The 14,827-nt window shown below is 38.9% G+C and overlaps 4 protein-coding genes across 8 annotated transcripts in view; 2 read left to right on the forward strand and 2 right to left on the reverse strand.

Annotated features, from left to right (window-relative positions):
* LOC105173961 (calcium-transporting ATPase, endoplasmic reticulum-type) overlaps positions 1–4,833 on the forward strand; it is a gene marked incomplete in the record, with an annotated part of 5,782 nt that extends 949 nt beyond the window's left edge. The window contains 7 exon segments of the mRNA XM_011095905.2: positions 4–1,483; positions 1,571–1,692; positions 2,114–2,392; positions 2,485–2,868; positions 3,079–3,188; positions 3,491–3,719; positions 4,023–4,833. Coding sequence (XP_011094207.1) covers positions 13–1,483; positions 1,571–1,692; positions 2,114–2,392; positions 2,485–2,868; positions 3,079–3,188; positions 3,491–3,719; positions 4,023–4,583 — 3,156 coding nt within the window.
* Positions 4,888–9,104, reverse strand: LOC105173935 (U-box domain-containing protein 43-like). Of its 4 annotated transcripts, none has more exons than XM_020695680.1 (5): positions 8,976–9,104; positions 7,304–8,540; positions 6,902–7,205; positions 6,307–6,794; positions 4,888–6,093 (listed from the first exon to the last, which is right to left on the reverse strand). In XM_020695680.1, the coding sequence occupies exons 1-5, from the start codon at positions 8,984–8,986 to the stop codon at positions 5,098–5,100; spliced, it is 3,036 nt and encodes a 1,011-aa protein (XP_020551339.1). In that variant the 5' UTR covers positions 8,987–9,104; the 3' UTR covers positions 4,888–5,097. The 4 variants fall into 4 exon arrangements, with proteins under 4 accessions (XP_020551339.1, XP_011094187.1, XP_011094195.1 ...); XM_011095885.2 differs by having other exon boundaries at positions 7,304–8,620; positions 8,976–9,087; XM_011095893.2 differs by having other exon boundaries at positions 8,897–9,076.
* On the reverse strand, positions 10,698–11,742 carry LOC105173971. Its single transcript, XM_011095917.2, has one exon. The coding sequence runs from the start codon at positions 11,693–11,695 to the stop codon at positions 10,916–10,918; it is 780 nt and encodes a 259-aa protein (XP_011094219.1). The 5' UTR covers positions 11,696–11,742; the 3' UTR covers positions 10,698–10,915.
* On the forward strand, positions 13,375–14,632 carry LOC105173981 (ras-related protein RABA3). Of its 2 annotated transcripts, none has more exons than XM_020695541.1 (2): positions 13,375–13,758; positions 14,156–14,632. In XM_020695541.1, exons 1-2 carry the CDS (start codon positions 13,505–13,507, stop codon positions 14,580–14,582), a joined length of 681 nt encoding a protein of 226 aa, XP_020551200.1. In that variant the 5' UTR covers positions 13,375–13,504; the 3' UTR covers positions 14,583–14,632. The 2 variants fall into 2 exon arrangements, with proteins under 2 accessions (XP_020551200.1, XP_011094230.1); XM_011095928.2 differs by having other exon boundaries at positions 13,380–13,758; positions 14,126–14,632.

Genomic DNA, 14,827 nt, shown 5'->3' on the forward strand with positions numbered 1-14,827 from the left:
GAATTTTAACTGATGAAAGAAATAGTTGACCAAAAACCATTCAAGGCATGGTCCTGGTCCGTTGAACAGTGTCTAAAAGAGTACAAAGTTAAACTAGACAAGGGTTTGAGCAGCTTTGAGGTGGAGAAGCGTAGAGAGACATTTGGATGGAATCAACTCCAGAAAGAGAAGGGAAAACCCCTATGGAGACTTGTCTTGGAGCAATTTGACGATATGCTCATCAAAATCCTTTTGGTAGCAGCTTTCTTATCATTTGTCCTGGCTTACTTACAAGGAAATGATTCAGGGTTTGAATCTTATGTGGAGCCTTTTATCATAGTCTTGATACTAATCCTAAATGCAATAGTTGGTGTTTGGCAAGAGGGTAATGCTGAGAACGCCCTTGAAGCTCTGAAGGATATGCAATGTGAGTCTGCAAAGGTGTTAAGAGATGGATATTTAGTGCCAGACCTGCCTGCACGTGAGCTTGTCCCTGGAGATATCGTGGAATTGCGGGTTGGGGATAAAGTGCCGGCTGACATGAGAGTCGCAGTCCTGAAAACCTCAACTTTAAGAGTCGAGCAGAGTTCACTGACAGGGGAGGCAATGCCAGTCATGAAAGGAACCAATCCTGTATTCATGGATGATTGTGAATTGCAGGCCAAAGAAAACATGATTTTTGCTGGAACCACAGTTGTTAACGGTAGCTGCATCTGCATAGTTGTGGACATTGGGATGTGCACTGAAATCGGCAAGATACAAACACAAATACATGAGGCATCACTGGAAGACCATGAAACCCCTCTTAAGAAGAAGCTCGATGAATTTGGTAATAGGCTCACTACTGCTATTGGCCTCATTTGCCTCATTGTATGGGTCATCAACTACAAATATTTTCTTATGTGGGAGCTTGTGAATGGATGGCCAACAAATTTCCAATTCTCTTTTGATAAATGCACTTATTATTTTAAGATAGCAATTGCTCTTGCTGTTGCTGCGATCCCTGAGGGCCTTCCTGCCGTAATTACGACCTGCTTAGCTCTAGGTACAAGAAAAATGGCTCAAAAAAATGCGATAGTGCGGAAGCTTCCAAGTGTGGAGACCTTGGGGTGCACAACTGTTATTTGTTCAGACAAAACAGGGACCTTGACAACAAATCAGATGTCCGTGACACAGTTCTTTACCTTGGGAGGCAAGACTACATCCTCGAGAATTTTCCATGTTGAAGGCACGACTTATGATCCCAAGGATGGAGGAATAGTGGACTGGGATTGTTATAATATGGATGCCAACTTGCAAGCTGTGGCTGAAATCTGTGCAGTTTGCAATGATGCTGGGATATTTTGTGATGGCCGTTTATTCAGAGCAACTGGACTGCCCACTGAGGCTGCTCTGAAAGTTTTGGTTGAGAAGATGGGAGTTCCAGACAGTGAGGTCAAGGACAAAATCCGTTATTCTAAGCTTTTGTCTAACTATCTGATTGATCGCAACACAGTTAACTTAGGTGAGCAACCAAGTGCAATTATATATAACTTCATCTTTTTCACATGCTTTTTCCATGTAATATTTCTGACATTTATCTTCACCTTAGCATGTTGTGAATGGTGGAACAAAAGCTCAAAAAGGGTTGCAACACTAGAATTTGATCGTGTCCGCAAATCAATGAGTGTCCTCGTCCGCAAGCCAAATGGATCCAATCGACTTCTTGTCAAGGTAATTCTATTTATTTAAACCCATAATAAATTGGCACTCGGAGTTGGATGCCTACTGGAGATATGTTTTATCCTTTTACATTGATGAGTAACATTATATTCATGTATACTCTTGGAAACTCTAATAAGAAAATCTGGTTTGTGAAAGAACTAAAGAGAGTCACTTTGCAATTATGAATATTCTTGAGAGGACCTCTATTTCCCATCTTCATTTTTATTTCGTGTTTGGTGGCAGCACTTATAAGAAAATCAGGAACATATTGACATTAATGTTTTAATTACTTCATTTGTCCAGTATGTTAGATTGTTGTCCATTTATGATGAATCTTTCTTTAGAGTCACAGGCTAATCATGCAATAGCTGACTAGAGCTTGGTTGACTGATCTGTTTGTTCTTCTCTTCTAAACATGTGGCTTATGCAGGGTGCTGTTGAAAGTTTGCTGGATCGCAGTTCCTATGTTCAACTTGCTGATGGATCCACATTCCCCGTTGATGAACAGTGTAGGCAGTTGTTGCTGTTAAGGCTCTTCGACATGAGTTCAAAGGGTTTGCGGTGCATAGGCTTGGCATATAAAGATGATCTGGGAGAGCTTTCGGACTACTATACTGAGGATCATCCAGCCCATAAGAAGTTGCTTGATCCATCCTGCTATTCCTTGATAGAAAGCGGCCTAAATTTTGTAGGGGTAGTTGGTATAAGGGTGAGTATGTTACTTATGTTATTGAGATCTATATTTATAAGTTACAAAATAGACTTTTCTTACCTGCTTCTTTTAAACAATTCAAATCACAGGACCCTCCTCGTGAGGAAGTCCATAAAGCAATTGAGGATTGCAGGGGAGCTGGAATCAAGGTCATGGTGATAACTGGAGACAATAAGTCCACAGCTGAGGCTATCTGTAAGGAGATAAAATTATTTTGTGAAGGTGAAGATCTCCGAGGGAGAAGTTTTACTGGTATAGAGTTCATGGCTCTTTCATCTTCCGAACAAATTGATATTTTGTCAAAGCCCGGAGGAAAAGTTTTTTCTCGTGCTGAACCTAGACACAAGCAAGATATTGTAAGGATGCTCAAAGATATGGGGGAAATTGTTGCAATGACTGGGGATGGGGTCAATGATGCACCTGCCCTAAAACTTGCTGATATTGGGATAGCTATGGGCATGACTGGAACCGAGGTAACGGGGCTATGTTGCTTCAGCATTTTTCTCTCATGTTGAATCTCTTTCACTATTTCATCTAGAAAAAAGTGTTACTTGGCGCGAAGCAGCTCTTCTTTTGGCAAATGTTAAGCATCGGATCCATTTTCCATTTAGGTTTTTGTCAAAGGTCTATGTAAATTCTTTTTGAAACTAAACTTTACTATTTCTCTCACGACACAAATTTAGGTTGCAAAAGAAGCATCAGATATGGTGTTGGCAGATGATAATTTCAGCACAATTGTATCAGCTGTTGCTGAGGGTCGTTCAATCTACAACAACATGAAAGCTTTTATCAGGTACATTCTGTTTTCATTGAGAAGGTTAAGTATGTGTCTCGTTATGGAAAATTAAACTATGAGCTCAAAGAAACCAGTTGAGGGAAGTCGACTGATTTGGTTTCAATGGCTTAGCCAGTTGCTTGTTTGAGAAAAATTAGTCCCAGAAATTGTAAATTGAATTTAGAAATGCCCCCAAACAGATGAAGGCTTAAATGCCGGAAATGCTAAGTAGTATCCTTATCCACTTGCCATCAAAGAACTGTAGGTTCTAAGTTTAAGTTTAAAATTGTTAACAGAGCATTTTAAAATTCCATTTTCAGATACATGATTTCATCCAATGTTGGAGAGGTTATATCGATATTCTTGACTGCCGCTCTGGGAATACCAGAATGTATGATACCTGTGCAGCTTCTGTGGGTGAATTTGGTGACAGATGGCCCACCTGCGACAGCGCTTGGATTTAACCCTGCTGATGTTGATATTATGAAAAAACCGCCTCGGAAGAGGAAACATGCTCTAATAAACTCCTGGGTTCTCTTCCGCTATATGGTTTGTTTTGTTCCTCTCTGCAGTTCAATGTAGCTAATTTTTAATATCAGTTGGGATCCTCTCTTCCAAATTTGTCCTCCATCTTATATTTACTCAATATATGCACGTCATGTGTACAAAATTTTTCCTCAAGTATATAGGTAATGTAAATTTTATACACATGGCATATAAATGTGAAGTGAATACAAGATGAAACACTAGCAGGACATGTCTTGCTGCGATCTTTCATTATCGTTTGGGCCATAGTTTAGTTTTGTGTTTGTCTGCACTTGAATCTGACTATCTTTTTGGATATGTTTACAGGTGATTGGCTCCTATGTCGGAATTGCAACTGTTGGTGTGTTCATCTTGTGGTACACTCAGGCTTCGTTTCTTGGTGTAAACTTAGTTGGTGATGGGCATACACTAGTTGAACTATCTCAGCTTCGCAACTGGGGAGAATGCACATCATGGTTGAATTTCACTGCATCTCCTTTCACAGTGAATGGGGGCCGCATGATTACTTTCTCGAACCCCTGTGATTATTTTTCTGTTGGCAAAGTGAAGGCAATGACACTGTCACTGTCTGTGCTGGTTGCCATTGAAATGTTTAATTCTCTGAATGCCCTCTCAGAAGACAACAGCTTGATCCGAATGCCACCATGGAGAAACCCTTGGCTTCTCATAGCCATGTCATTTTCTCTTGGTCTGCACTGTTTGATACTTTATGTCCCTCTCCTCGCGAATGTGTTTGGTATAGTTCCACTGAGTTTAAATGAATGGCTTCTTGTTGTCTTGGTATCGGCCCCAGTCATTCTTATTGACGAAGTTCTTAAAGTTGTGGGAAGAAGGAAAAGATTGCAAACAAAGGTAAAGAAAGCATGACTTCTTCTGAAGAAGCATGCAGTTCTTCACTGGGATTATGTCTCAGTGCTGATGGTGTAGGATATCAATTTACTCTTCTTCATCAGTATGTCCCATTTTGGTTAAATAAGTCTGTTTCAGCGATGTATTTAAGTATGTGTTTCCTTCGCTTTCACAGTGTCAACACCAAGCCTAGTTAATGTCTCTACTATCCACTGAGAATGAAACACTCTTGTATGCTTTGAGGCAAAAGGAAATTTAAGCTCTGAAATCTGCACATTGTAGTAGTTTCTTTGGGCTGAGAAAGTTTAAATACACACTAAGAATCACAAATAGTTTACAAATATAAATATTCTCAACTACAAAAGAATTTCACTGTATTTTAGTGCAACCTGGCTTCTTTAATGCCAAGATCAGCTGTGGCTTCAATGTTCCGACATAAAGCAAACAACCAACAGATATACATATGAGAAGAACATCAGATCAATAAAGCTGGAAATTCTAGCAAAGTCGAGAAGGAAACAAGTGTTTTCCTTTAGAAATAAGAAGACTGATTATGAAGCACATTTAACTGAGCAAGTATCTTGGCGGCTAAAGATTTCAAGCTACTGTCTCTCCTTTGCGTCAAATCCACCAGAGGCATCTGAGCTGAAGCTCCATACTTTTGCTTATATTCCACCAAGTTAAAAATCCTCTGCAGAGAATTCAAAACCTTTTCCTGCAAACTAGAAGAAGGGCTGCTAACTAATTTAATTATAACAGGCATCGCATTTGCTTCAGCCAGCACTTTGCAACCATTTTGCAACATTTCACCGTTGATCAAAGTCAAGAGGGCATCCAAAGCAGCTTCACAGACGTCGGGTTCTGGCTTCCTCAGAACCCGAATAAGAGGAGGAATTGCACCGGCCTCTACTAGGCAAAATGAGGATTCCACTGTACAAATTCCCTGATGAACAGGGCAGGCTTCCTCTGGTAATGATGAGAAACACCAAAAACCTTGATGCCTTGAGATTTGCCTACTCAGCATAGGGGAACTCCCTGAAAGCTGAGCAAGAGATATGGCAGCTCGCCTTATTGTTGAGCTGGTTCCTATATCTAGCAACTTTACCAGCAAGGGGATAATGCTGGCTTCTGCTACTTTTTTCTGTAATTGAACGCTTGTTTGAACAGTCAAACGACATATGGCTCCCACAGCATTCTCGGTCAGCTGATCGTTTTGGTGAATACTACTCTTACCATCAGGAATAAAACTAAAAATTTTAGGGAGATTTCCAGATTGCAACAGCCACTCAGAGATTTGGGTAGAGTTCGGAAGGTTAGCAATTATACCCAGGGTCGAGGCAATCTCTTCCTCATCATCAGAAGTCTTACTAAGTTTGAGCAAGGTTTCAATTGAAGTTTGTGTCAGATGCTCCAACATTGTAGTCTCATCACCATCTTCAGTTAAGCAACATAACAGCTTCACAGCGCTTGGACGTAAAATGATATTATCGACCTCACATAATTGGAACAATGTTTGAACAGCTGAGCACTATGAAGGCAATGCATCAGGTAAAAGTGAGAATCAGTATAAATAAACCCTACTCAAGGCACGGACTGGAAGGCAATAAAAAGAATGCGAATGGGCTGATAAAAACAAATTGAAATAATACCGCACTAGTGAACCTCACTGCAAAAGAGATCAGTTGTGTCTCTGAGTAGGGAAACATAAAAAGGAGTTACTCTGGGGCACAAAATTCTTTACCTCTCTTAGCTTTGATTTGACTGCATTAGCAGATGGAGATAGGCACATGGCATGAAAAGCTTGGAGAATGTTTTGCTGTAGGGGGGAACTCGTCAGATTAATTAAGGAAAACAGTTCAGAAATATCCTCATCAGATTCCAGCATCAAAACCGGCGTCCAGTGAGAACCTTCAGGTATAGTTGACAGAGCAAGATGCACAATAGTAGCTGCCACTAGTTCACGCAACCTTTCTGGTGATGTTTGTTGGTAGAGAATATCCAACAGTGGAGGGACTGCACCCTTCTTTATCATCTCCTGCCCGTTCTTTTTCAAGCTTGCAAGATTCAGAAGTGCTTGAATTGCTACTAATTTCATTTCCACGTCATCATGCGAGACTAATACAATAAGTACATCCAAGACACCACTTTCAGCTAGTGATGATTTATTATGATCAGTCAATTCCATCTCCCCCAAGGTTTTTGCCATTGTCATCTTAACATGATCAGAATCTGCCATAACAAACTCGAGGCATTAGTTGTAATGTCATAGTTGACAATATCCAACATACTGGACAATCATTGAGCACTGAATTCAAAGATAAGATAAAGAGACATGCCTGAAGATAGACGTTCCAGTAGATATCTAAAATAATTATTTTTTGCCATGAGCACAACATTGTCATCAGAGTATGAAAGATTGTCCAAGACATTTTTAGCATCTTTGGCAGCTTGTCGGTCAGTGTTACCTAACATGGTTACCAGAAGAAGTATGCAGCCTTGGACCTTCCCAATACAGTCACGCACTACCCCGCATTTTGAGAGTTCCAGTAGTAATGTCACAGCTAATTTTCTTTCACCAATACGACGGCCAAGAAACTGAACAATTGGTTCAATGGAATTCTCAACTTTAGCAATTCTTTCCTGTGAAATGATCACAAAGGGAAAGGCACTCAAATCAAGACTTCAACAACTTAATCCTCGACACAACCCAGCTTGAACTAAAACAGTGAAATTGGTACCTTAGCATCATCATTGCCCTTTACCAGCAAGCAAAGTATGAGAAGAGCTCGATTCCTAATATCCCGGTTCTTCACACAAAGAAGCTCAACAAGACTTGGTATATAATTCTCGAAAACCAACCATTCCCTGTGTGCTTCTCTCTGTTCACACAGATCCTTCAGCTGTTCCAAGCAATGAAGCACCTCTTCCTCTTGTCCCGACAAAAGTCTAGATTTCAGTGACGCAATAGTGATCATGGTGTTCCTCTCCTTCCATTCTTCAATAGACTGCCTCAGGGTTTTATTAGGCCTCAGCATTGAAGTGTCCAATGGAATTGACGTCAAGGGACATACTGGTTCGTCTGCCTCCAGTAACCACTTCATTATAGCACTCCTCTCAAATGTATGCCCTGAAGGTGTCTCCACAGGATCAACCATAACTTCTTTAGTGATTGGGCAATAAAAAGACAAGAGAGGTTCCGATGGTTGCATGCCTAAAGATTGTCTCTTACTTAAGTATTTGTTTTCTCTATCCTCAAGAGATGATGCTGCATCTGCCTTTTCTAGCAAAACAATCATTTGATCCAACTGTATGGCTTCATTATCATGTTTCCTCAACCGCAAATTTTCTATCTCGCTCTTGAGTTTGTTAAATTCCTTTCTCAATTCCGAACGTTGGGTTGAAACACCAATGGCCTTTGCAATGGAAACTAACAAATTATTGGCATAGATCGGATCAATACTTCTTTCCTGCATGCCTGATTCTATTTTCTCTAAGATCTCTTCTTCTGCCATTGCAACACCGAAATCAGCATTCTGCATTTCACTAACAAGTTGGCTGATATCTTCCCTGATCTTCAATGAAATGTTTAGAGAAGCAAAACTAAAGCAACTTAGTGCATGGGTAATCTCTTTAGTAATATCATCGATTTGCTTGGCAATTGATCTACAATTCAATAAGATATAAAACCTGCTTCTTTCACTGCAATCAGTAATTAGTTTCTTTGCCTCCTTTATCTCATGGTATAGGATTTCAAGAAAGTTGCTCAAGCCTTGAGAAGCAATGATGTCTATCGTAGTCAACTCGTGCAAGAGCGGAATGATCCTATCCAAGTAAGATGAGAGTTGTAGGAAACTCTTGTTCTGAATAAGCAGGCTATCAGAGGCTGCTATTATCTCAAGGATGGCCTTTGTAGTGTGAGAGACGACTTCCACAGGAGATGAATTAGTTGCCATGTCCACTACCATTTTTAGCAATCTGTGAGAGGATATAATCGACTCATTTAAACAGCTCGTCTCTGCTCCAATTCAAAAGATGGGTAGTTCTCATCTACGGTCCTGAATTAAAGTGCCTAAGTAGGTTCAGAATACAATATATTTCACATCATTACTAAAAAATAACCACATAGACAAGATCGCGTGAATTCACCAAGAAAGCTTGATCGAGGAAGAAATTCATCAAAAATCAGAAAAGCATGGAACAAAAAATCAGGATGGAGGAAGACCATGAAAGGCAACAGTGGTTGAAGAGAAAGATGTGGGAAGAAGAAAGTTGAGGAGTTGGGTGGTTGACCAAGAAAGAGATGAAAATCAGTAGTGAGCGAGAAGACTTACGCCAAGAGTGTGATCAGACTCAGAAGTAGAATTACAAGAAGATGGCATGAATAACAGGAAGAAGAGTAGAGTACCCTACCCTCTGCCCATATGGTTCAGACATGTTTATTTTCATCAGCAGCAGCAGCCGGCACCGCACTGCACCTCTAGTAATAATAATTCTTATATACGGTGAAAACATCATACTGGAGCTGGGACTACTCTGTATTATGATGTGATATCTAAAGATGGACCACTAATTAAACAAACGCTTCCAGCTCCTCATTTTTTAATATCTTTTTTATTATACATATTTGACTGCGTCCACATCTTTTTTATTATACATATATATATATATATATAATGCTATTAGAGTATATGTTTTTATCTCTCTCACTTTTTATCTTTTTTCATAATAGTGTATGGTGTATCAACATTTGTTTAATATGTTTCTTTTAATGATAAATAAAATTTACTGTAATATTAAATAACGTCAGTAATAAATTGATGCACACAAAAATATTAAACACACGAAATCTTTATTTTTAAAAAGCGAAAAAATGCAAGCCACTTGCTATAATATTACAAATGAGCAAATTATGTTGAAAAAAATTCAATTTCATGTAATAGAATAATGTTTTGAATTTAACAATCGCATTTAGATGTCAAAAGCAGTAACAATCATGTTGGAATAAAATAGTAACACAATTAGATACATTGTTTATGACAAAACAATTAAAAAAATAACTTACAAAGAGAGTTGTATTACAACAACTACGTACGGTCTAATGAAAATTGTAAAATAATCGAATCGCAAAATACATTGTTTACATTGAAGAAAATATATGTCTCGAATTAGTATTGCATTGATTATAGCATAATTTTTTTAAGTATAACACTATATCAAAGAACACCTCAATCAAACACCCTCTTAATGCGGCAGGTGTAATAGCCTGTAGTTTCAATTGTGCCATTATGGCATTGAAATGCAACTGCTGAAATCGAATATCTGCCAAGACTTTCACCCAAACGCCTAAAAAGGCCAAGGTCAGGTCAAACAAGTGGAGCACTCCATGTTTACTCTAATTTTCACAACACTTCAAACCACAACTTTGAATTTAAATTTAATATAAAGAGCTTATGTGTATCATCCCCACAACACCATATATATATTTATCAATTCTTTTACTTTTTTTCATCATTCTCCTACGTGGAACAAGTCATTTCCTCTTATTCTTTTCAGCCTAATCTATGAATTTCTTCTTCTAGTTAAAAAAGACAACATATTATACTCTATGGAACATTTCTTTTTAGCAATTTACATCTTTCAATATATATAGTTACTATATTTTATATATAGCAAAGAAACAACATCATTTCAAAATAGTTACTATATTTTATAATTAAAAACTCCCCCCCCCCCCCCACATATAAATTAAACCCCCCCCCCCCCCCCATATATATAGTTGGCAAAGAAACAGCATCATGTTTTGTAGCCAAATTCACTAATTTGTAAATGCTAAAAGATGGTTTTAGTAGTGAAATATATTGCTTATAAAGAAAGTGCAGATACGTTGGATTGAGCTGCCAAAGCCTCAGAGCTAAATAATGAGTTTGATGCAGAGCATATATGTGATCAACATATATATGCAGACTTCAGAAGCTCAACTAACGCAAGAGAGTATCATCTATCCAAGTAAGATGAGACTTCTCCAAAATGTAATTAAGACCAACAAATTAGCATCACCTACAATTATGCAAACCACATAGGAAAAATTATACACTCTCTAATTACATGCAGCTAGCAGGAAAAATGAAAGAATAGAGTCATAAGAATGGCTGCTTCATTATTACATCATCAAAACATTAAACACAAATATCAAGATTACAGGACCAGTTCTTGTATCTAAATTTAGTTTTTGATGTCTTTTAAAGCAAGCAACAAACTGAAGCCTACATATATTGAAGGCTAAATCCTTGGAAGTTGGAAGTGCTAGCTAATGTATACGTAGTTTCTTTCACAACCTCATCAAGTAGAAGTCAGGGAGCAAATGATATTGATGGCAATTCGCCAACAAGTTGCCTCACCTTCACTTTGGCAGCCCCACTAAGCTTTTGCACCGTCCTAGCAATTCCCAGTATTTCGTTTTCCTCTATCTTCTCCCCACATGAAACAAACACCACTTGACTATTAGCCGACCCACTCACATCATCATAAAACCTCCCGAATTCCATCAGCACTTCACTCAGCATTTCCACCTTATTTTTCTCAACCAACAACTTCACCAATTTCACCAAATACTTGTGAAACTTACCCTTTTTGACAATCTCTTTTAATATTTCTCCCTTTTCCACACAAGGGTTGACAAGTACTATAGCTCTGAGTTGGTCATTGCAAAGCCATTTGGACAGCCTCTTGACATCCCTCTCCACTACTTCCAGCACGTTATTGCATCGTGCTACATCTAAGAGGGCAACGGCGTAGCCAGTACTGGAGGCCTTGTGGTGGGATTCTGGCTGCTTTGAGGATTGTTTGAGTGGTAAGGCTGATTGAGAAGAATTAACAAGTGGAGGAATGAAGTTGTTGTGGGCAGTAAAAATGGTGGCTTTATTTGATACCTTAGGAGTTTTTGGTGTGCTAGTTGATGCAATCAAGTGAGAAAGATGGCTCTTGAGATGGTGAGATTTGGGATGAAGGCTGGGGATGTTGAAGGTGGATACGGAGCCTGACAGGGTATCCATGGCTAGAATTAGAAATGAAGAAAGATTGGGAAGTTGTGAGGCAATGAGAGATGGAAATGGGATAGACTCATCAGTCATCACCCCCAGTCCACCCACTAAATACAGCCAAAAAATTGAAGGGTCCACCCATTAGAACTTAGAAGCCACTAACAAGTGTTGCAATGATATCAATTTTGGCATAAAGAAATTGTTCTTGTTTTTCAATTGGATGTCAAAGAACATTAAAGGGTTCATACCTTATTAGGATTGACTCACAATTTTCATTGAAGAGGGCTTGATTTGAAGACATGTAGAAAGAGAGATGCATGTTAATGCATAACTGATTCGAGACAGGACAAGGGAGAGTAGTGGGAGCAGATTTCAATAGAGGTGTTCTCAATATCTGTATGATTTGCTAATATTTTGGTCTTAATGGGCAACTAACTTTAATTTAACTGCCATTGCATAACTAAGTTTCTTGGGAGAGTAATGACATTGTTTTCTGTAATCCACTCTCATTTATGTATCCCAATAACATCTTTGGAGGCCGCCTTATTCTTGTACAAGCCTAACAGCAGGCCTTTCTTATTCGACGTATGGACATAGTAGAGCCCAGATAGGCCCATGCTCCTGTTCCCTGACTACAAACTCTGTCCTGTCCCCCCTCCCAAAAGCCGGAAAAAAAAAGGAGAAATCTGAGTACACACTGAAAAGTACTGTGCATTATTTTGTCTCTAAGCTAGTAATAACTAATTATGCTTATAAATGATAGTCTTAAATAATCATGGTTTTTGGGCAGATAACAAGTCTTAAAGTTATGATCAACATAATATGAAAAAAGGTACTTCTGTCCCAAAACTGTCGGTGCCCTCATCATGGCATCACTCTTGGTGCTTGGTCCTTGCACATATTATTGATGTGGCTCGTACAAAGCAGTTTTTCACAATGTTTTAACCCTCAACTTTTAACTGAACTCTAGCTCAAGCAAGCATTACACTTGTATTTTTGGTGACTACTTACTAAACCCCTCACCCACCTTGTATGTGGGTTTCAATAAATGAGAGGAACAATGGGGTTCAAGGTAAGCAGTAGTCGTATCATCATCATCCAGGCCAACTCCCACTTTCTTGATTGCAATGGAGTTTAAACCCCGGCATTTCGCCTGAAATTAAGGTAATGTACCAAGAACAATTTCTCCCAACCGAAGAAATATAACTCTGGCTGCTTTGCCAACCAACCAACCACTTTGCTCATAAAGTTGTTGGCCTCTTAAATAAAGCAGAGGCCAATCTGGTTCTGCTAAAACTCCAACTCAAAATGGATGTTTGTACAACTATCTTTTATTTGCTTCTCTCTAAACTTGAATCTCCAAGGACCAAGACACACACTTTCCACTCTGTATTCATTTAATGGCCTTATTTATAAGCTTGGCAGAAGAACTCTCAACCTGGTCTTGAAGGAAGTGTGTAAAATAGCTTAAACTTTAATTTTGAAAAGTGTGAAATTTGCAGATAGTTGAAGAATGTTTCAGAATTTTCCGGGGAGAGATTGTACAGAGTTGATTTTAACAAAATAGAATAACTCCAAATAAAAAAGAACTAATTATGTTTATTATCCAAACACAATAATCTAGATATTATTGAAAAGGTAGTAAAAAATACTCCACAAAAGACAGTGAATGCAATTGAACAGTGATTGAAAAGAGTGTTTGTCTACGAGGTACGGGTGTGGCCAACGCCAATCCATCTTTCGGTCTTATTTAACCGCCTTTACTAGGAAAACTAGTCTTAGACAACTAGTAAAACCGCACACCAACTTTCAAAAGTTGAATTGTAGTCGCAAAGAAAAAAGACCAGCGTTTTCTCTTCTTCTGTTCTGTGCTTTCACTTTCAGAATTGGAGGCAGAAAATGAATCAAGAAATGAACGGTAGCGAAACTGAGGGTCACCTGGAAAGTGGGCCAGATAAGATAGACTATGTGTTCAAAGTGGTGGTGATTGGCGACTCAGCCGTGGGGAAGACTCAGCTTCTGTCCAGGTTTGCCAAGAATGAGTTTTGTTTAGACTCAAAATCCACCATTGGAGTTGAGTTTCAGACCAGGACGGTAAACATCAACTCCAAATTTGTTAAGGCTCAGATCTGGGACACTGCCGGTCAGGAGAGGTTAGCTTCTTATCCTGATTCCCCAGAAAATTCTTGTTTTTTATCTTCTTGCTGGGGATTCAACATTTTGAATATTTATAACTTGTTAATCATACATTAATAATGTGATTGCAGCCCATATGATGATCCCGGTTTATTTATTTACTATTTTTTAATGCTAAACACCATTTTTCTTGAGCTATGGCTGATAACGAAAATGAAGAGAAATGCTTGAGGTTCTGTATATTATGTGGATGGTAACGTATGAAATAGTCCAAGTAATTGAGTTCATTGATTGAATAGCTACTCGATTTAGTGGGACGTTTGCTATAGCGTGAAAAATTGGTTAATACATGATTGAGGAGATGTTGGGTACTGAAACCTGCAGATACAGGGCTGTAACAAGTGCTTACTACAGGGGGGCTCTAGGGGCAATGTTAGTCTACGACGTTACGAAGAGACAGAGCTTTGATCATGTGGCTAGATGGGTTGAGGAGCTGAGGGCTCATGCAGACAATTCCATCGTGATCGCCTTAATTGGCAACAAAGCTGATCTTGCTGATCTGAGGACAGTCCCCACAGAGGATGCTGTGGAATTCGCAGAAAATCAAGGTCTGTATTTTTTTGAAACATCGGCACTTAGTGGGGAGAATGTGGATACAGCATTCCGTAAGCTGCTTGAGGAGATCTACAATGTGATATCCAAGAAGCCATTAGATAGCAGTAATACTGTAAAGCCAGACTTGAATAATGGGGGACTGCTCAAGGGATTAAAAATCGATGCAACATCAGGTGCTGATTTTGAAGTAAGTGAGATGAAGAAATTATCCACCTGTTCTTGTTGAGAGAGGTGGAATTAATTGTTGGGTGAGGTTTTGCATTTAAGTGTTGTGTGCCACCAAAAAAAGGGTCGTTCCATTTCTGGGGCATGACACGGAGACTGACAAGAGAAGGTTGATGATGCTTGTTGGCCTTCTGGATTTAGAATCATATAAAGAATACATATGAGTATTAATTAATGTGTGCTAGGATTTCTCCATAGAATTTCCAGGATTTCGTGTGAGGATAATGCAATTTTGTGTTTCTGATG

Source organism: Sesamum indicum, linkage group LG1, assembly GCF_000512975.1.
Source record: "Sesamum indicum cultivar Zhongzhi No. 13 linkage group LG1, S_indicum_v1.0, whole genome shotgun sequence".
Taxonomy (NCBI): Eukaryota; Viridiplantae; Streptophyta; class Magnoliopsida; order Lamiales; family Pedaliaceae; genus Sesamum; species Sesamum indicum.